This window comes from Rissa tridactyla, chromosome 13, assembly GCF_028500815.1.
Source record: "Rissa tridactyla isolate bRisTri1 chromosome 13, bRisTri1.patW.cur.20221130, whole genome shotgun sequence".
Lineage (NCBI taxonomy): Eukaryota > Metazoa > Chordata > Aves > Charadriiformes > Laridae > Rissa > Rissa tridactyla.
In genome coordinates this window covers 5,392,891-5,414,773 of record NC_071478.1, presented here as the reverse complement: position 1 = coordinate 5,414,773, position 21,883 = coordinate 5,392,891, and the positions used below count along the sequence as shown (strand labels likewise).

Below are 21,883 nucleotides of genomic sequence, written 5' to 3'. Positions count from 1 at the left end.
GCGTGAGGGGGCGTCCGCGCATGCGCAGATCGGCGGCGGGGCTGAGGGTGGCGGGGGGCGGCGGTCTGTTGAGAGGCGCGGCCGCCCCTGGGGGCCGGGGTGTCCCGGTGGACGGCGGGTTCCTGCCCTCTCCTTGCTTGTTTCGCTGCCCTCGCAGCCGGCTGCGGCCTGAGGAGAGGCAATGCGGAGCAAGTCGCACTGGGAGGCCTCGCGGCGGCGTTGCGGCCTGCTCCGGACAGCTCTTCCCGCCGCGCCGCTTTGCCAGCTCCTTGGGGCTCTGGGAAGCTCAGTCTCCCCCCTTTCCCGCCCTGAATTGGGCAGGAATTGGGTTTTTTATCCCCCGCTCCTGAGCAGAGGGCAGCTGGTGGCAGTGCCAGAGCAGCAGGCCCTGCCCCATGCCGTGGTGCGAGGCAGCGGGGGTGAGCACGGCACCATGGCTAGACATGAGATGGGTTTAGCAGTAGGGTAGGGTCGATGCTGCTTTTCTGTGTGGGAATCGTGGCTGTGGTTGCTGTGATGCTGGGGCGTGCACGCCACAGGCCAAGTCTCATGTGTGACTTCCTCACAGCACAAGTGCTCTTGATGCAAGGGACGGCAGAAATAGGTTTGAGATTCACCCTTTAGAGTATATACTTAGCTTTGTGGTTCCTTAAGAGGGAGGCTGTTGTCGCATGTGTAGGAGATGTACAAGCAGATTGATGCAGTTATGCAATTAAGATCTCTGGCGGTCTTTGACAGCATAAAGAAATCTAAAGTGTGGCTGATGTACTTATCAGGTGAATGGTTACTTCATTTCTTTGAAGTGGAAAAATGCATAGAGGATCCTTGTGAAACAGGAATGCAAGTCCTGTGCCCAGGCTTCTTTGGGGGCAAATGGCAAATTTATGTCCTCAGGGTTGAGCATCAATTGTTGGTGCGCCTCAAAGTAGCAATAAATATGTAGTGCTAGCTATGCTAAATCTGAAACAAGGACAGGATTTTCAAAAATACCAAACAATCAAAAAATATATTAAAGTGAAACTTGTTCATGAAATGCATATCTCCCAATCTGCAGGTTTTTTGTTGCAGATCCTTCAAAACCCATGCTTAGACCTTAAATAGGTAGATTTTGGAGCCTCTGCTATTGCAATTACCTTCTTGGATAGTCTTCGAATCCCATGTGAGTCCACAGATGATGGATTAAAATATGCAGTGAGTCATATTAAATTGGTGCCAATTGAAATGCACAGGTTGTAAATCAATGCAGAATTTGACTCAGTAAATAGAAATCATAAATGTAATACTTTGCAATTCTAAGCACTGCATCTATCTTAGTTTAGCTCCTTTTTTTCTTTCTGAGGAGCAGAAAATGCTTCATAAAATACTAATTTACTGGTCTTTGTGGGAAGCCTGAAAAGTGACACTGCAACGCTGCCCTGGCTTTTAGCTGGCTACACTAAGTTACAGAGGGGATGGATGTGTTGCTTGTGATTGTGCATGAAAGCTGTGATAGAGCCAGGAACATAATCCAAGTCTCCTGACTCCTGGATTTGAACTTTAAAACCAGATCATATTTCCTTTGTGCTTTCAGTCTGTATACTGACCTTTAGGAATCGTATTTACCTACAAGTTCCCAGAAGAGATCTACTTTCCCTTGACATGCTTTCCTGGTATCAATTACACTTTTCTGCTGATGAGTATTTTGAGCATATAGAATACACAGGGCAAATGAAAATGGTATTTCCTGTGGCAGCACCAGGGGCCAGGTCTGCTCCCTGTAGACTCCATTAGTAGGTAATAGGAAGTGGTGGATGTAGGTCCATCGCTTAATGCTAGAGAAATACCGTTTCTGTAAATACTGATACACATCCTCTCTTCAGACCTCAGCGCAGAGGAGAGAGCGATGGTGCTCACAGTGCTAAGCACGGAGAGAGAGGGATCTGTGCTGGATACAGTGGGAGGGTGCTGCTCTGAGATTTTTTACATCAGATTATTCAGTCCCTACGCTTTCGAAGAAGCAAGTTCCTCTCTTCTCATATCTCTGTAATGTTACAGAGGCAACAGATAAAGAAGAGGAAGGATGTCTGAAAACTTTAGAAAACGCCAAGATACAAAGAAGAAAAAAGATGGTGAGATTGTTTCATTGTATCATGGTGCAAAGCTATGAAGTCTGTGTTCTGACTTGGGGAAGAAGACCTCCATGACCAGACGTCATTAGAACTGGACTGTCTGAGCTCTGGCTTGCTGGCCTGTTTAAAAGCTCAATTTGCAGGAGCAAAATCATGCATTGGAGCCCAGTTCTATGGGACTTCCCAACTTGGGGAAAGTGTGGGGGATCCTGTGTTGTCCTTAAAGTTGTCGGCTTTCGTGATCCTTTCTTCCAATGGTTTTGTGCTATTGGTACATGCAGCCCAAAGTAGCCGTACTGCTACCCAGGCTGCCTTGCCTGCTGCTTGATACTTACAGTCTGTAGTGGTGTCTGAATTTTCCAACTTCCTGCTTAAAAAACATTAAGGTCTTCACTTCTCTATCACAACAGAATCTTCACAGACATAAAAGAGATGATAGCTTTCAGTGCAGCCTTGGGTAAATATTACAGGAGGCAGCTGAGATATTTGCTTGATGCTTAACTTACCTTAAGTTATCTTAGTTGGGGTGATGTGGTATCTGGATCAAGTCTTACAGAATCGAAGACCAGTGTGCATATATATTTGCTGTATAATTCTGGGGGCATTTTCCAAATTCCCAAGTTAGTTTACATGGCGAGTGATACAGAGTTTCAAGTAAAGTTTCCTAATGACATGAGAGTTGCTGTAAGAGCTCAGCCCTATAGTTCCATCCAGTTCTCTGGGTAGGGGAGGCTTATGTTTTATATTGCTTGGGAAAGGCTTATGGAAGCTGCTTATTGAGAAGGCATCATGCAGAGGCAACGTGCAGAAGAAAGAGAAATAAACGATCCAGAGCTCTTTAGATCTGCAGGCACAGCTTCATTACTCCCTCCTGACTTTCTCCTCCCTTTATAGCTATTGCTGTGTGGATGACTGCCTTGCAAACTGTGAGAGAGCTCGACCATACAGGCCAGCAAATCAGAGTGGAACGAAACCTGAGCAAATCGAAATCGTGCTCCATGGGCGAAGAGAGATCACCTTATATGGGAACATCATGGGCAAGAAGATGAATACATCCGGCTGAGCTGCTGAGGTCAGATCCCAAACAGATGGAAGACGTTAATATGAAAACAAGAGCATTTAGCAAAAGAAGACAACGCTTACTTCTGCTTCATTTATGCAATCTGAGCCCTCCTGTTTGTGTCTTTTATTATAAATATTATTGTGTGTGTGTACACACAGGTCTGACTGTGTTATGTTACAAATCAAATTCTTTGTGGCTAGTCTAGCACCTAAATACATCTCAGGTCTGTTTCTGGTTCCCACTTGCAGCTTTTTCAGTTGTTATAATGTAGCAGGATTTTGCTTGCTGAAGTGTCACTAATACCAACCCTAGTAGTATGGACTGAGCTCAGCAAAAGCCTAAGGGGTGATCACCGATGTCTCAAAAAATTAAGCCTATTTGTGCAGAATGTAACTTGTTCCTGTGTGCTGAAGCATTTAAGACAGTACTGAGAGCCAAGAAGCCTGTCTGGTCCTGAGTGCTTTGTCATGACCACAGCTATAGGTAGCATCCTAGGTGATTTAAAATACTGAAGGATTGGAAGAAAATCATTAGATCTGCGTTGTAGGTTTTGTATATTTTGTGCTTCTGGGGGTCTTCTATTGCAAGAGAGAGGACCCTGGTCCTTTTAATCTGGGTCTAATGGATTTTGATCCAAACTTCGTGTCTTTCAGACTCTGAGACTGAGATTTACAGGTCCCACCTCAACAGCTCCGCATCTTGACAGCTCCACCTCTTTACAGCATCAGACGGTGGCTTCACGCCTGCTTCTTGGCCCCCTGGAGCAGATGCAGTGGTCTTGCAGCACACTGACCAGCTCTGGCTTGTGTGTGGTTCTGTGGAGTAGGAGAGGCTGCAGCCAAAGTATGTGCCATGTATTGGTTCTGCTGAGAGGAGTAGTGACTTTGTCACTCTGTTTTAATCCCATGACCTGATACAAAACCAATCTAAGACCAAATAGGATGATGATGGTGTCCTGTGCAATGTCAGATAAGGAGCTGGAGATCTCTGTGGCCATTGATGACCCAAAAGCTTGCTTTACCATCGCCCTGCGCCTTTCATGGCCATTGCTACCCCTGCAAAGTGGGTGTTGCATGCGTCTGCCCAGTCCAGAGGTGCGTTACATCATCTTTGCATTAGTGTGAAGTGTTGGGTGGTGGAGAGTCAGGCTCAGAAGTAGGTCAGTATAACACTGGCTTCCACCCATTTAGCCTCATCTCTACGGTTGTCCCAGCATTACTTCAGACTGGTAAAGTCTGGTAGTACTGAGGAGAGATGGTAACATCAACAGAAGGTGAGAAGAACAGTGCTGAGCAATCAGCTCTGGAACTCCAGGCTGAAATTTGGTGCTTTTTCTGTGAACAGACCAAAGGGTGTGTCTCTTCAGGGAGTTCTTGATTCCATCAACTGTTGTTCTTTAGGAGGCTTGTGGTGCCATTCTCATACAGGTTTCTGACTGTGTCTTTAAGTGCAGTGGCCTGGGAAGGATGTAGGGGTGGAAGAAGACAGCCCCGGGTAGCTGCAGTTTTCAAAAGCCAGCACCTCGCAGGAAGTGCTAGCAATGGGTGTAAGTGTCTGTCTGGAGGGCCTGACTCAGTACAACTCTCGGAAATACGTACGCATTCAGAGTGTTACATGGGGATGTCTGAAAGGTTTCGTTTATTTAACTTTTGCTGTGTCTGTTTGGTAAGTGCATGGTGATGGGATGCTGTGTTGTATGTGAGCAAATGTTTCTTGTCTCTTTACAACTTGGCTTTCAGCGCTTTGAGTTTTGTGGCAGCAAACAAGATCATTGAGCTGGTGTTAGACTGTTCATGGAAGGTGGATGTGGTTGTGGGAACATTGTAGTGGGAGTGTGGCATAGCATGTTATCTAACAAGGTGGAGTTGCTTGAACAGAGTTAACTAAGCTTCCTCTAAAAAACACTTGCAGTTTTTTTTCTTGTCATTCTGTCTGTTTTTGTTTCTTGTCTGAAAAATCCAAAATAACTCCACCAAATAATCTCAGATTTACACCAGTGTTTCTGAGATTAGAGTCTGATCTGTAGAGTCTCCTATTCAGGGTCAGATGAAATGGCGAGTCACCCCTTGCAGCAGATTTCAAGAACAATAAGATGTTTTAGGAATATGCAATAATTGATTGCCTCTAAAGGGCAGATTTTCTTCTTTGTTGCCAAACTAGGGCTGTTCTCAGTGATAAGTGTTTGCTGAACAAAGTCTGCCGAAGTTCATAAAGTTGGTTTCATTCTCATGGGAGGGCAGCAAGCCAGGACATTGAGCTCATTGATCGCAATCTCACAAAGAATCAAGACTGCAGGAAATTCAAGTTGCCTTACTTCTGCCTCTTGGGGAGACCTTGTTGTGGCCTTTCAGTACTTAAAGGGGGCTTATACGAAAGATGGGGACAGACTTTTTAGCAGGGCTTGTTGTGATGGGACAAGGGGGAATGGCTTTAAAGAGGGGAGATTTACACTAGATAGAAGGAAGAAATTTTTTTACAATGAGGGTGCTGAAACACTGGAGTAAGTTGCCCAGAGAGGTGGTGGATGCCCCATCCCTGGAAACATTCAAGGTCAGGTTGGACGGGGCTCTGAGCAACCTGATTGTTGTGGTTTGGGCCGGGGTGGCCGCTAAATGAGAGACAGATGCTGTCTTTAACCTCTCTCCCTTTAGAGAAAGGAGAGATCTCCCTTCAGAGGGGAGGAGAGGGAATGAGAGAGAGACTTGTGGGTTGAAAAGAAGGGAATGAGAGAGAGACTTGTGGGTTGAAAAGAAAGCTGAAACTACTTCAATAAAAGTGTTGAAGATGTCCCTGCTCATTGCAGGGGGGTTGGACTAACTGACCTTTAAAGGTCCCTTCCAACCCAAACTATTCTGATCCTATGATGACTCGATGATTCTACACGGGTAATATACCCACCTGCTGCTGCTCAGAGCTGAGATCCCACTGCCAGTTTCCAACAACATGGTTATCCCAAAGCACTGTTTTCCAGAAGGAAAACTCTGAAATAGTATTAAAATAGACAATATAAATAAAGGAACACTGATCAGCTGCTTTGTATGTCTGTTCTTCAGATACTATTTTATCCCCCACCAGAACAGTCTATTGTTAAACTGAAATGGTGCTAGCTCTTGTGGCTTGTTTTTCAAAGCAAACCTTTTATATCACTTTTATGTAGTGTGGAAAGTATCTTCTGAACATACAATATTTTTTCAAAGTTGCCGGCGCTTTTATGAGTTAGATGAGTCTTTCACTAACACTTTAAATTCATGAGAAAGTGAAAACATTTGGCCAAGGTTTTTGAAGCAATCAGCATGAGGCACAAAAATAGTCACTCTGGAACGAGGACTAAGTATTTTAAGATCTCTTAAAAAAAAAATCATAAAGTAACAAGAACACTACTGTTTGTCACAGAAGGAGACAAAGTCTAGATACACAGCAACACAGCATGGGTGAAAGTTTTTGGATGGCATCAAGCCCTGTTGCAGTTAATTGGTGTTTCACAAATGGCATCTGGAGAGACAGGATGTCACCTCATGTTGTCTGTATCATTTAGGATGGGAAAATAGAAATTCTCTTCCTGCATATATCAGTTCATTTCTGACAAAGGCAAAACTTCTGAAAGGTGAAACCAAGGCAATCTTTGGTCCAGCCAATGCATGTACCTCACACAAAAAGGCTCCCAATTACTTGAAAATGTCCATCTGACTTCTGTCTTGCAGCATATTTGTCCAGAATGATACAAAGAAGCTGCCCATTTTATTCTTATGGGCTTACTTGTCCTTTCTGTTCTGTCTGGCCAGTTGTATAGTCATGATTTTCAGACTCCATCAGGAGGAGGATGAAGTTGACAGCTCAGTTCGCACTAGTGTGAAGGGAGTGACTTTCACAAACAACAGGATCTGGGATACAGCAGAATACACTATACCAATGCAGGCAAGTCTTAATTTAATGTCAGTCCAGTATTCAGCTTCCGTTGATACATCTGTCGCTTTCCTGATATGTCTCTGTCCTACCATTCAACGTGATTACACTGGAGACAGCAATGTTTAAAGCCAAATCTTCCCTTCTTTCCCTTAATAGAAGGAAAAAAATAATATCCTCTTTTATGAGATTTCTGTGGTGCTATTTGTTACGCAATTTTTACATAATTTAATATTTTGGTAACAGCAAACCTAGGAACAGATTCACTCCAATACAGCTGTACTAAACAGAGTAGTGTTGTTCCCCATTAATGCTCATGTGTGTTTCTTGGTTTTCACGCCAGTTTGAAAAAAAAAAATAAAAATAAAAAATCGGTGCCTTCTTGCCTCTGGCTGCTGGTTCCTGCCCTGATGATGTCCTTGGCTTTTCCTGTTTGAGATGGATAGCATGTGAATGTATATCAGGGGGAGGCAGAGCTGGAACAGCCTTGTCCTTCCAGGTGATGATCGGGAATGACTGAGGTCTGAATCGAGTATGTGAAATTTCAGTCAGATTCATATTCTTTCCTCCATGTAGGCAACAAACTCTTTTTTCGTGATGACCAACATCATTAAGACAGAGAATCAGCTTAAGCGGAGTTGCCCTGAGGTAAATATGTTTTGTGATTTGTACTTACGATGTATTGAATGCATGTTGATGTAAAAGAGTGAACTGTCCTCGGAACAGTCTGGTACAAGCAAATATTATTGCTCTTTATGTCTGTATCTCAGCAAATAACATGCAAGATCTAGTTTAATTGCTCCTTTTCTTTCTTGGGGAATCAGCTGGCAGTTGTGACTTTTCCTTGCACCAATGACCTTGCAGCCAAACCTGTCTGCATCACTTGCAGGAGGTGATGACATTCAGGCCAGTGGTTGCTCTCCAGCTTCTCTGGCATGGCTGCTGCTCTTGAGGAAAACCTGAAGGAATGATGGAGCTACAGAGTTGCTCTTAGCTTCTCTACTAGTATGGTTCTCTTACTGCTGTTCATTCCTACATGTCCCCTTCCTTTCTTTCTGTAGGTCAAACCTGGTCGTCAGCTGCAGCTCTCCTCTTCATTTGGCTGGCCTACAAGTGGGACCTTGCAGAGTAGTTCCCAAATACAAATTGACTTTCACTGGCAAAAGTATACGGGACTGCTAGTAAACAACGAGTTAAATAGTCCAGTATTAAATTTAATGTGCTTAATATTATAGGACAGAGTGTGAAAAATGGGAAAAGACATAAATAATAAAGGAAAATATTATTGTAAGCAAGGAAAGGTGTTTTTTTTTGGTTTTGCAGGTAGCTGAGCCTTTATCTCCTATAAGCCAAATAATTAGTAAGAGCTGTACCTGCCCTGCATTGTTATTTTCTCTTATCTGATATTTTGACATTGAAGCTGAGTAATCTTTTTACATAGGTGTGGGAAGGGGGATATTAATATTGCTCTTTTATGTAAATTTTTTTCCAGTATCCCTTCGTCAAAGCTATCTGCTTTTCAGACAACAACTGTAAAAATGGGAGTGCAGATATCCACAGTAATGGTAAGTAAACGGCATTTTCAGATTGAAATATTTTTTTTGTGGGTATTATCTTCTATTGCATTATTGACCAGTGCAGCACATGCAAGATCCAGCTTGGAGATTTGCAGTGGAACAGTACAGAATCCTAAGAGATCTCTGAGAACATATTTTCAAAACCACAAAACCAAGTTCTTAGCAGCTTGTGTGTGCCCTTACTAAAAGGAGAAACAGTGAGAGGGGGCAGAGGAAGGGGAGAGGTGAAAAAAAGTACAGACTGCTGTGAATGAGGGCCAAACCAGACACACAGTCCCATTGAACTCCATGGCTGCTTAGCAAGTGGAGTAACTGCAGGATCCGTTTGAAGGGTCTGTGACACCCCTGTGATGGTTAGGTGGTTCTCAGAGTAAGTCACGGGGCTTGTGTCCTTTATTTGGGAATAGTTGTCCAGAAGGCATCATACTGTTTTCATCAGGAATGTGAGTTCTTTGTAATGCTGAGACTCCCTGAATTTGAGCTGCTGGATGGATTATCACTTTCCCTGGTAAAGACTAAATGCTCACAGAAAATGCTGACTTTCCAGGAGCGCAGAAAGAATTAAGGTTTTCTGCCCACCTTTGTATCCTTGTTTAATTTGCTCATGTTGTTGAATTGAACTTCTGACTGAAACAGTTGGTTTCTCAATTTATCCCAAGGCTCAGATATGTAACTTCATATAAAACTGTGAAGGAAATTACTTCACCCACAGCCCAAACAATGACAAGCACTGTTGACCCAAGCAAACAGCTAAATAAGGATTGATGAGGTGTGGCAGGACCATGGTTTGGGTAGTTCTTCCTACAGCTTCCTCCTATAGAAAGCTGTAACAATCTGAAATGTCAAGTTCCCTATCTTACATTTGAGGAGGAATCCATTGACATGTTGAAACTGTCTCTTAATTGGTGAAAAACTCTTGTCTTTGCTAAGTAAGAGCTTGTTTCTCTACAGGAATTCAAACAGGAAGATGTGTGGTTTATAATGCAACTTTTAAAACCTGTGAGGTCAATGCATGGTGCCCTGTGCAATACATGGGAGAACCCCCTGAGTAAGTCAAAGAGATCTGCATTTCTTTTTATGCCTAAAGAAGGATTTACTTTTACAAAGTCATGAAATTTTAGGATAATCCCTTCGCCTAGGCACATATAGATCTCATGTATGTAAAACAGCTATTTCCTTCCTAGCTATACTGCTAACACTCATTATAATATCTGAATAACTTCTAACAGTCTGTCCTGCTGTATGATTCTGCAGTGAAGTCATATCCTCCAGTTTGTATCATCACGCAGCTGCCATGGAAACAGTTTTAGATGTCACAGGCTCCTCTTGAATTCACTAGAGGCATTTGGCTCATTAATTCAAATGTCAAAGAAAATGCATCAACATAAGATAGGCTTAATCAGTTACAGAAATAAAAGGTTTCCTAACTTGGGGTTTTCTTCTGCAAGGCTTAGGGCTCTATGGTATAGAAATTCTTTGTGTGTTCATTTATCACAGTGAGGTTGCTTCCACCTCCCAGAACAATACGGGTAGCTTGGTTGTCTGTACATTGTGCTGCAGGCTAGTGTTTGGGGATCCACCTCACACTGGAGAACGGTCTCTCCATCCTCTCTAGGTAGATGATGAAAACCTCAGTGCTGGCAATCTGTAATAGTGAGCTGAAGAAAACTCTAGGAAAAAGACTCCACGGAACAATGCTGCTGTGAGCTAGAGAGTAGGATGGAGGGGCCTTGTAGCCATCTTTTTTTGTAACTTCATGACTGTACAGTGTTCCAAGATGAAAATGTTCTATTACTATTCTGTATCAGCCAAAGCATGAAAAAAACTTATAAAAAGATTTGATTTCAACTGAAATGATGGAAATTGTACTGTAAGAGAGCAAATGGTAATCAATTTTAGCTCCTCTCAACCAGCTTTGAAATATGTATAAGAAACTAGGTCAATTATCACTTTTATTAACTCATTGCTTTTAAAAGATACAATCATGATTCTATGTATATATCCCATCTTTTCCCTAATTTGGCGTTTTCTGCAGAGACTGAACAGTTTTTCCACTGCTAGGTCCCCTCCAGAGTGCACAATGCCTCCTACAGCTCCTTCTGCTGAGTTTTTATCAGCTCTTTAAAGGAATTTCCATTCCCTTCTCCTGCAGACAGAGTTGTGATCTGAAAGAGGTTTTGTCCAACAACAGGAAGGCTGTAATTGTTCGTACAGCATCCGGGAAAGATATGCATGAGTTTCCTGAGTTAATGAAATCCTAGGGTTTTTTATAAAGTTTCAGTGACTGCCAGTCACTTTTAAATGTCACACTGCGTAGGCTCACTGCTGCCTATGTTGCAGAGGGAATTTTGCTTTTAATTACATCGCACAGTTGACACATTTTGTCTTGTTTCCTAACCTTCCTCTAAAGTGCCAGTAATCGATTACTACCAGGGACCAAAAATAATGGATGAGATGTTTGATCCAAACCTCTGATGTATAAAGTTCTTTCACAAGTTCCATTGGCAAGAAAAAAATGAGGAACCACTAAAAGGCAATGCTGAGTGTTTATTTTCTACCAGAACGATACATAAGACCAAGGTCAGAGCCCAGGAAGCTTTGCCATCTGGTTGAGATACAGAGGGAGCAATGTTTGGATTTGGTTACACCCATGATTGTCTTTATTGTCCAAATTCCTTTGAAAGGTAAATTTCATGAACTATACAGGAGGCCTCCTTTTCCTTCCCGTTAGTTATGGCAGGAGCTGAACAAAGACACTGCATGTTGGCAAGAAGATTCTTTTATTTTTGATTGTTCATTTGTGCCCTGAGGCAGGGCACAGTTGTCAGATTAGCTGGCTGAAGGACAGGTGTTTACAACACCTTTTTCAGAAGAACTTTGAATCAGATTCCAGATGCTTCCCAGTGGATAAATTATGAACAGTTTCACATTATAGGTTCATTCATTTTTCATTCTTTAAAAATTAACAGACATTATTAATGTCTTGACTGTTATGCACTGAAACTCATCTGTGACTTTCGTGTCCAGGTAGCATCCACAAATGTTAATTTGATTTGCAATCAAGTTTCATTCGTTGACATGGTTTAGAAGACACTCCTGAGAAGTCCCTCATGGAAGCTGCATGTCATCCAGCTAATGTGCTTCTTGTCATCACAGATCTCTGATGCAAAGGCATTGCTCAAAATGTAATGATAGGAAAAATATTCCCTGCTTAGAAGCACTGTCCTTTATGTGGATGACTGCTGTGCAGACTGGGTTTCCCCCTTGGAATGGCTGTCTTGATGGAAATTAAAATATTCCTGGCTCATTCTTAAAATGGAACAATGCCATTACTCCAGTTCAGCATAGTCCCTATGCTACAGAAACAATGCCAAAAGTTGTATCTCTTGCTTTCCTATAGCCTGGCAAGTCCTGGAGTGTAGCAGAGGTTGTCTCACAGTCTAGACCAAGGTTACCCAGCTGGCAACTTGTGGGAAAATTCCTTCTTTCCTGACACATTAGCTTCAGAGAAATCATTCTTCTGAGGAAGGGTCAGACTGGCAGCCTGCTTTCCATTGTGTTTGCGTTCTACCTACATATTTAGTGACACAAACCACTGCAGGGCAGGTCCTCAAACTAGGATCTGCTAGGGAGGCGGGACAACTTCTGGTGATGTGATTTGACACCTGACTTCTAGAGACGTCCTCTAGGATCGAGTGTGTCACTCATTCTTACAGTCTTACTAGCTGCGCAGCTCTGGTGTAAATGGCCACCTGTCTGTGAGGACCAGCAATGAAACTGCCAATTCATTGTGCAGAAATCATCAGCTGTCAAATTTCTTACTACTATTCTATAGCAAGATTTATATGAGAAGTCTCCTGAGATCATGTTTCAGCTGCATGTAGAGACCCCAGTTAGGCTTGGCCCACACAAGCAAGTGCAATAGAGAGAGAACAATTTATACCTAAAACTAAGAAAACCACCTCTCCTTTTCTTGATGCCCTGAGCCACGTAACTCCCTGCATTTCAATGTGTTATTCTTAGCAACATATTCCTCCTACTGACAGCTTTCCAGGTAATAGTAAAGTAGCATAACATTAGCTGATGTATTTAAGTAAAAGAAGTTAGTCAATTTGATGTTTCTTTTTTAGGCCTGCTGTTCTGAGGAGTTCTGAAGACTTCACTGTGCTAATAAAGAACAACATTCAATTCCCAAAATTTAATTACACCATGTAAGTGCAAACATTCCTCAATGCTTTCTGAAGTAGTTGTGCTCTGAAAAAACACTCGTATAAATTGGCACCTTCTTTACTCAAAAAGCCTATGCATTCAGGGCTGTATCTGCCTGAGTGACAGATAGCAAGTTTCTTCAATTCTGTAACCCTTTTAACCCTATGAATCCTTCAGGAACCAAAAGAAATAAGGGGAGCTTTGGAACAGAGCCTCCCAGCATAACTCTATTTCTCTCATGCACTGGACAGCAGAATTGTTTGTTCAGATATACTGGTTTACGTTAGGGTAAAATCACTAAAATATAGCACAACAGACATGCAATTAAAATTATAAGGTAAAAGTGTTTAGTTTACACAGGTAAAATTTTGCTGGGGATAATATCCAAAGAGTAAAGAATTCATCTTGATTCCCAGGTCACAGTTAGGGAGATATACATCTGGTAGCTACAAAGCCAAAAGCTTCTATACTTACAAACCGAGCACATTTAACACAGGTTCTAGTACGTGTGAAGTCCCTTACCTGTATCTGCTCCAACTTGTTTTTAAATGTAAACAATTGTGTGTGTTCTTCACAGACTAAATATTCCAACAATTTTTAATACTTCCTGCACATACAACAAGACAATTTTCCCACTCTGTCCCATTTTCCGTCTGGGAGATATCGTTCAGGAAGCAAAACAGAAGTTTTCTGAGATGGGAGTAAAGGTCTGTGATATCTCTTTTTTCATGCTCAGCGTTAAAACATTTACTTGATTCTCTTCCTGCATGTTTTGCTGTCTGACATATAATGGAATGGTTCTAGGTTTAGAAAGTGATTGTGTGAGAAGCAAAGTGACCCCAACTTTCAAGAATTAAATGTGCTTAAATCTCACAGAATGGAACCCATGTTGACAGAGTTGATACTATTTTGTTAGTATCGTAGTATGCAGAGGGCCATTTACAAAGCACGGTGCATCTAAATAGGTTCTATACAAGGCTGTCACTGGTGGTCATCTTTTGATTCTACTCAAGCAGATCCTAAATTATGGGGGAATCATCCAAAAGTCAGACTGGCACAAATAGCAGCTTATATTCAGAGTCAAAAAGCACTTACTTTTGCTATTACATTTTCACTCTATTCTTTAGGATGTCGAGCCAAATGCCCTTAACACAGTATCCAGCCATACCTCAGGATATTAACAATATTAACAGATGGGTAGAATAGAAGGAGAGACAAAGTGTCCTGCCCAGAGTCATCAACTGAGCCACATTTATTGATTCGTAGCCTGGCACAGTGCGTTCAAGATGAAACATTTGGACTGGGTGCCTACAAAACTTAGGCTTGCACACAGGCTTTTGGTTTGATTCTATACATCTTTTAAAGCAAGAAAATGTCCATCACAGTATATCAGCTACATCCACACTTGTGCCACTAAGGTGAAGAGAAACAGCCATAAGATAGGAAAGGCCTGAATGAATAATAGAATAAGTAAGTAACTTCCAGACAAGACTGCTTGATTGGCAAATGTTGCTTATGAGTTAGTCTGTCTATGGAGATGTGTCCATGCCCTAAGCTTACTGTGTCTGTTTCCAGGGAGGAATCATTGCCATCAAGATTAACTGGGACTGTAACTTGGACAGCTGGTTTTATGACTGCAGTCCGAAGTATGGTTTCCAGCGCCTTGATGACAAAAAAATAATGCCTGGATTCCACTTCAGGTAAAAAATGTTTTATGAATCAAGTAGCATGTTTTCTGAGTTGAAGCAAAGATGTGATGAGGTGTGGGCAATGATGACTTGGAATGCCACGTTGTTTGATTCTCCTTCACTCTTGTAGTTACATCCTTAACCTACAGCTACTGCAGTTGTATAGATGTATCATCACGGTCGTCTTCCAAATGAGCATGTTTGTATTGCAGGAGATTTTATTTCTATGTTGAAAGGCCTAGAAACTTCCAACAGGTATTCTGGGAACTAACACAGAGAATAGTTTGGGCAGATTCCACCATATGGCAATTGAGGCTTGAAACTACCTAAACTTGTGAGTTTCCCAAGGCAATTAACACAAATAAAATAACAAAGTGTTTTTCTTCCATCTGGGTAACCCCACAGTTCACTGAATCAAGATTTATTCAAAAAGCAAATTAGAGCTTTTGGTTCGTTATGCATATAGCAGATCTATGAGAAGTTTTGACAAAAAAATCTTGATGTGACTCCAGTTCTAAATAGTTACACAAAGCATTTATCAAATCTTATCAGCACATTTAAAACTAAAGATGTCCCTCAGATCTAAGTCAAAACTCTTGTGTAACAACACTCTTTTTTGACTCATGGCATGATTATTATTACATTGTGGGTTTTCATACATTTGTGAAGCTAACGTGAGTGCCGTAACTGTGTAGGAACTGCCAGTGTATTCCAAGCTGCATTCTGCTGGAGCTGTGCCAACAAAGAAGAAATAGGTGTTCCCTCTGACCTGGCAACCGCAGACAGGAGGTGGAGGAGATCACAAGGAAAAAGCAAGACAGTGCTGTGAGGCTGAGGCCAGCAACCATTCTGTTGAATACATTTTTATAGGCAAAGCAGTTTCTGATAAGGCTTTTAGAAGACGACAGTGGAGTAGTTTTGAGGATGTTTAGTGTCAGATTAACAGCTGGGGTGAAAATGCCAAGAACGTGATTGCTCAAAATTTGTTATCTTTTAAGTATCAAAATACCAGTCTGTAGCAAGATTATTTTGCTGCAGTTCAGCTGCAGGAAGGATTATTTTGCTGCAGGAAGTGAGCCTGGTCTGGGAACACAGGCTGCTGGGAGAGTGTGCATGATGTCAGCCCCCATCCTGGAGGCCTGACTCTGTATCTGTTAATCAAGAGGTTTATTGGCAAAGAAATTTCATTCTCTAATGTCTCCAAAATTAAAAAAGAGGAGCAGGGTGGTTCAGTGCAGCAATTTAAAAAGCAAAGACAGTGAAAGTTGAAGAGCAATAAAGAGATTGAGCATAATACCCTTTAAAACAAGCATGGATGTTTTGGTGACGAACATGCACAAACCCTGCCACACTGTTGAGCTACTGTATGCCAACCTGTATAAACAGAGCTGCTGATTTCAGTAGAACTACCCAAGTGAGCAAGTGGGGGAGAGCTAGAAAATAACCTGCAATTAATATATTGAAAAATTTTTGGAAATCAGTGACATATCATAAGAATGTAAAATGTTATCATATCAGAGGTCGATCCAGCCCAGAGTCCTAAAGCTAATAAAGATCAGTAGCAAGAGAAAATTTTGGAAAAGAGCATCAGAAACAGGGCATGTACAGATGCTGCTTCCCCTCCAGTCTAGCTGTTCTAGAAGTCAGGAAAGCTACTTTGGGCAGCTTATAACTTCTGTCTGCATGGAGCCCTATTGATTTCATCTCAGTTCGAAAGGGAATTCTGTGATAGACCTAAATGGAACAGGCTTTAGCCTTCCAAAAGAAAATAACTACTTGAGGTGCTGGGGAGGAAGGCTTCAGCCAGCGATCAAGAAAGCTCTTAACAGGTCAGCTCTGAGCACAAAGCTGTTACGGAGGAGAAGGCTTCTATGCCATCAAGAGCAGATGTGAAATAGCCTCTGCCCTGAGGGCTAGAGAAAACTTCTGATCCTGGAAAGAGTTAGGAAAGCTTTCAAATAAAACCTAAGTGACCTGCAGGCTTCAGAGGCTAAGAGCTGGCCAATAAAACATTTCTTGGCCACAGAGTGTGACCATTCAGCACAGGAAAAAGGGCATTTCATGTCTGTGCAAGCAAGAAAAAAGCAGAACACATTACAGTGTGTTTTTCTGAGTGACTCACTGCCTTCAGAGACTACAAATCAGATTGCGGTAAATGGGACGCAAATAATCACATGATCTAGGGAATTCTGATTAAAAGCACTCTGAAAGTCTACCAAACTTAGCTTGCAGTAGGATGTGCAGGAGAGAGTGGAATCAAGTAAAAGCTTGTTCTGGGCTGGTTTGTTAGTGTTAAGATGCAAAGCAGAGCTGCAGGGACTGAACACAAAGAGAAAGGAAAGGAGGCAAATGTATTTTTCTTTAGATGTCTCTATCATCTGAATGAGTACTTGGAGATGCTAGGAAGCAGAGGTCTGAGCTGATGGCATTTACACCAGACATATCCTCTTAAACAGTTTACTGTTTTTGTACTTGAACAGGCAAGCAACTATAAATCCAATTTTTATTAGCAATGACAGAGTCATCTGTGAGTATCTGTTGTCCCTGGAACTGACCTTCTGTCCCTTCGGCTAAGTAAATTCCCGTTCGAATTATTTATCTAAATGGAGAACCAGAACTTAGAGATGGCCCAAGTAAACCAGTCAAGAACAATACAGTAGTATAAGCCCTGACAGCATGTCTGAGGTAGAAGACATATGGGTGTTGTTACCAGAGGTTGGATATTAGTACCATTCTGTGTTTTAGTATGTCTTTCAGTTTAATGTAATGATTTTGTCTGTACTGACAGCTTTTCATTGTCAGATTTAAAAGGACCTCTTTGTTCCATGCTCTGTGACTGCTTATAGATCCATAAGCTGATGTGAGCTGTGCATCAGGAGGGTCATGTTTTTGATAGAGTAAGAAACTGGAAGTTAGTAAAGGCCCACATGATTCTTCCAGCTCTCTACTGATTGAAGAATGGAAAATGGCTGACATCCAGCCTGCTGAAGCGTGCTCAGAAGTTCAGAGTTGGTCTTGGATAGCATGATATTAAAGCCTTCAGACCATGGGCACTCTCGTCATTGCCAGCTCTTCACATAGCCTTGCTGGGGTTTTCTATCTGCTTTACTTGTGATTGAACTTGCTGCAGCTTTAGGTTCCAATTTGAATCGAGACAGCAAAACACTTGTTGGACATCAGTTGGATTTTTCATTTGTCTAAATCTCTTTATATGTATTAATTTACTTTTGACTGCCAGGTCAGATGCTGGACAAAATACTGTTCATCAAGCTGGCCTCAGCACCTTCATTTCAGAAGGCTGAAAGGCTGGAGGAAGACGGGAGAAGAAACTACGCCCCTTTTTGTGTTCTGCCGCCTCGTGGCATTTTATTCCCCAGGAAAGCTGCACAGATCTTCATTTACTCTTTTGCAGATACGCAAAGTATTACAAGCTACCACAAGGGGAGGAGCAGAGAACCCTTTACAAAGTCTATGGAATACGGTTTGATGTCATTGTCTTCGGCACAGTAAATGCAATTCTTTTTCCTTGTGGAGGGAGAAGAAAGCTTGCTATTTCCTTAGCCCCACTTCTGCCATATATCCCTCCCCTCTCTCCTGTCCATCAGTCTGGCACAGAAGTCATGTCAGATGAGTAGATCTAAACGGAACTGAGCAGCATAGGAGAGCAAAGCTGAGGATGAAATGGCAGGGCGGGGAGAGAGGCAGGATTGTTCTTTAAGACTGAGACAATAACAGGTATCATCACGGCATGATGATATTGTCACGAACCCCGTGTGTCACCACTGTTTCCCTCTCAAGTTGTTTATTCTCCCCTGCAAAGTGTCTGAGATGGTCTATGAAATTTTGGGATTGATTGAATTGTAAAGAAACAGAGATACATTGTGAAGAGACAAAAAGAGAAAAGCCGTTAAGCTGAACAGATGGTAACAGACCTTGCCTCTCAGTTATTCTTTTCTGCTTTGTTTAAGGGTAGAAAATTTAACATCATTGAACTCATTAAAAACATTGGGTCCATGATCTCCTATTTTGGTTTGGTGAGAGACTTATTTTTTGTATTAATACAACCAGTTCTGAAGATACAGTCTCATGAAGAAAGTGGAATCACTACTTGCTTTTTTTTCATGTGCAGGTTGCGAGTGCCATTGAAGTTGTTCTTTCTATTGTTCGTTACTCCAGCTGCGGCAAATCAGCATTCTGCAAAATTTACAACAGGAAAAAGTATGAGACTGTGCTGAATCCAAGACAGGTAAAGAATGTAAATTGCTGCTCTATGGATACAAAAATGCAGCTGATCCAGGAAGCTTCCATGGAGCTGTGCACGACGTGCACTGCATGAGTACAGTGGGCTCTACACACAAGCTTGGCATGGCAGAGTCACACCAGCTCCATCAGGGAAACCTCCAGGGAACAGTGGTCCTTCAGCGTAGCAGAAGGATATCATGAAAGGGTTTTCCATGAAGAAGGCATTGCTCAAACTCTCCCCTGCCAACTTCAGTTGCCCCTTCCTGTTTTTCAAGTTATAAATGGTTATTTATCTAGGCTGCCTCTCCTAATCCCCCAGCATTTTAGGTATGTATTTTTAGAGAAGAGTGAAGAGGAGAGTACCTAAAGGCCCTGCACAACCACACTCCTAGTTAGTTCCATACCATTTCTTCCTGTTCCCTTTGGCCCCAGAGCTCCCCATGTCCTTGCTATCCTGGGTATTGGAAATGTGGGCCCTTCCTTGCAACATGCAGTTGCAGGGAATTGTTATCGGAGTACAGACTGCAGAACCCAAGCCCTGAGGTCAGATCCATGCCGTGTTTGTCCCCAGGTCTCTGAATAATTAGTCCAGCTGACAATGCTCATTTCTTCTGCTGCACAGGTGATGTATGTGTCCTATGTTGATGAGCCACATGTTACCTTGATAAAGGAGCCTCTGAAAACAAGCTTGCAGCATGCTCAAGGCAGCATTGTTGAGGTAAAGACAGACACTTAACCTTTGGTATCCTCCCTTCAGAAGAAGGGAACTTCAGGAGAACTGAGAACTGTCATTCCAAACTGATTTGGGTTTCCACCACCTCCACCCCCCATATTTCCAGATTAGATTCTGAGGGGCTAAAACTACATCCCTATTGTCCGCTTCGAGTTAATAAGTCCAGAGGATGTATTTTCTACAGTCATCTGAAAATTGCTGCTTTACTGTGGTGGGTATGTGCCAACGGGAGTGCGTTGGTGTTGAAACAACTTGTGAGGTGTCGATTTGATTTCGCTAGGGTGGGCGTTGGCAACACAGAAAGACAATCCTCCTCCAGATCTGCTGATCTATCATCATTATCTCTATTGTGCTGTGTCAAATGAAAAAGCCAATGGTGAGGATGACTCTCTGCAGTTGGATGAAGCAGCAAATGCTGTTTTCTTTAATTTATGTTGGGAATTGTTGTTGCAGAGCCACCCTGTGAAATTCTGTGATGCTGGCGGCTGCTGCACCAGTGAGTCCAATGAACACTGTGATAATGAAGAATCTGAGCCAATGCGCTCCACTGAGTCCAACAAGAACGATGATAATGAAGACTACGAGCTGAGGCAACCTCTTAGACAAGAGGCCTCTTCCCCAGGCAGCCCAAAGTGGTGCTGCTGTGGGAAATGCCTGCCAACACAGAAGTACCATGAGCAGCTCTGCTGCCGAAGGAAAAAAGGGCAGTGCATCACCACCTCCCACTGGTTTCAGCAGCTGGTGCTGTCCAGTCGCACCCTGAAGAAAGCCCTTCTCTACAAAGACCCCTTTCTGGACTTGACGGATGGCAATATCAAGAACCAGATGCGCCGCCTTGCTTTCAGGCAATACATTCACTGGCGCTTTGGCTCTTTTGATCTGGAAGACAGAGCCGTCATCCCAAGCTGCTGCAGGTGGAAAATTAGAAATACTTATCCCAAAGCAGGCAACAACTATACTGGTTTTAAGGTGGAATGAGGATGTAGCACAACTTGAGATCATACTGTGGCTCTCCTTGGATGTTTAACCTTTGTTCTCTTTCATGGACCTTCTTTAAAAAAAAAAAAGAAGAAAGCGTGTGACTTCCCAATATCTTCTGTAGTACTGTAGCTGAATTTTTGTATGCTGTTTTTGGAGAGGCACAATAGCCTACTGCTTAGCATAGAGGAACAAACACCTTGAGCTAAAGTGCTTGCTTCTGCCTCTGCTTCATTCTGTGAGTCACCCCACATGGTTTGGAAATGTAGGCTCTGGGGTGAATTCTTATGCACTCCATTTCAGTGGGAGGTTCTGGGCCTCCTGCCTTTGCACTGGTGCGTAACAGAATCCCATCTGAGCCCGGAGATGACCAGCACCCTGAAAATAAGATGGAGCCAAGAGTAATCTCAAAGCATGACCCCTTGAAGGAAAGAAGTCCAAAAGCGATATCACTTGAAAACGTGAGCATTTTTCTCCCCCAGCCTCACCACTTTTCTGCAGCCCTGGCTCAAGAAGCTCTAGAAAGAGGCCACTGAGCATGGAGTTTCATAACTCGCTGTTGAAGGCCTCGTGGTCTGTCCAGATCAGACAGGCTCATTTTAGACGATTTCAATGACACAGACAAAGCATTTTCTGAAAAGCCGAGCTGTTCTCTTTGTATTACTCCTTTTAGCTTGAACTCAGGATTTACAGTGAAAAGTACTTTTACCGTCTTCGTGTAGTATTTTTGGACATTTCATTTGCAGTGTTGGACTTTGGCCTTCTGTTTGCTCCTAACTTCAAACAGGCCTTGCCTCCTACACCTCCTCCTACTGAACTTGGCACAGTGCGAGTGGCTTTGTGCTACGATGCATAAGGCCAGAGTAGAGCCAAGGCGCAGCAAATTCAGGGTAGATTAACCTGTGCTCCAACACCTTTTCAATTCTTTCTTTTTTGTTATACTTGGACATGTTCTATTTTTATAGAAACAAGGTGAGAAGGATTGTAACATGTATATTCTGCACTCCTTTCAACTAAGCTTTGTTCTTCCTGAGCTAACACAGCAGTTTGCCATTTGTATTTCCCACATATATTTTAAGATACATTGCTGGCAGATTATGCCAACTGCATTTGTATCTTTAGTTGTAATATGCATTAATTGTATTAACATTCATATTGCAGCATCTTATATATCTAGAGTGAGAAAATATTATAGTTGGCATTAATGCATTCCTGTTCTGACAAATGAACCGACTCTCCTTTTGGAAAGAATTACACTGAATATTTACTTAAGACTGTGATAAATAAGGGATTTGATGGATGACAGTCTTAGATATGCTTCTGCTATCTTTTGCAGGCAGGTGCTCTGTCCTTGCCCTGAGCTGGCTCCAAGTTATGTCTTG

The 21,883-nt window shown here is 42.4% G+C and overlaps 1 protein-coding gene across 10 annotated transcripts; it reads left to right on the top strand.

The window, feature by feature from the left end:
- Window positions 1-12: 12 nt before the first annotated feature.
- Window positions 13-21,727, top strand: P2RX7 (purinergic receptor P2X 7). 10 transcript variants are annotated; one of them, XM_054219168.1, is made up of 15 exons: window positions 14-776; window positions 2,035-2,108; window positions 3,003-4,836; window positions 6,954-7,086; window positions 7,651-7,722; window positions 8,567-8,639; window positions 9,603-9,699; window positions 12,782-12,862; window positions 13,438-13,567; window positions 14,436-14,560; window positions 17,961-18,054; window positions 18,517-18,582; window positions 18,678-18,794; window positions 19,413-19,508; window positions 19,977-21,727. In XM_054219168.1, the coding sequence occupies exons 3-15, from the start codon at window positions 4,712-4,714 to the stop codon at window positions 20,499-20,501; spliced, it is 1,734 nt and encodes a 577-aa protein (XP_054075143.1). In that variant the 5' UTR covers window positions 14-776; window positions 2,035-2,108; window positions 3,003-4,711; the 3' UTR covers window positions 20,502-21,727. The 10 variants fall into 10 exon arrangements, with proteins under 10 accessions (XP_054075147.1, XP_054075144.1, XP_054075143.1 ...); XM_054219166.1 differs by having other exon boundaries at window positions 14-1,191; XM_054219167.1 differs by having other exon boundaries at window positions 2,035-4,836.
- Window positions 21,728-21,883: the final 156 nt, after the last annotated feature.

Excerpts from the sequence above, each read along its gene's own strand:
- P2RX7 (XM_054219168.1), top strand. The coding sequence starts at position 4,712 with ATGGGTGTAAGTGTCTGTCTGGAGGGCCTGACTCAGTACAACTCTCGG. Across the intron at positions 8,640-9,602 it reads TGCAGATATCCACAGTAATG|GAATTCAAACAGGAAGATGT; the intron begins GTAAGTAAACGG and ends GTTTCTCTACAG. Across the intron at positions 12,863-13,437 it reads CCAAAATTTAATTACACCAT|ACTAAATATTCCAACAATTT; the intron begins GTAAGTGCAAAC and ends TGTTCTTCACAG.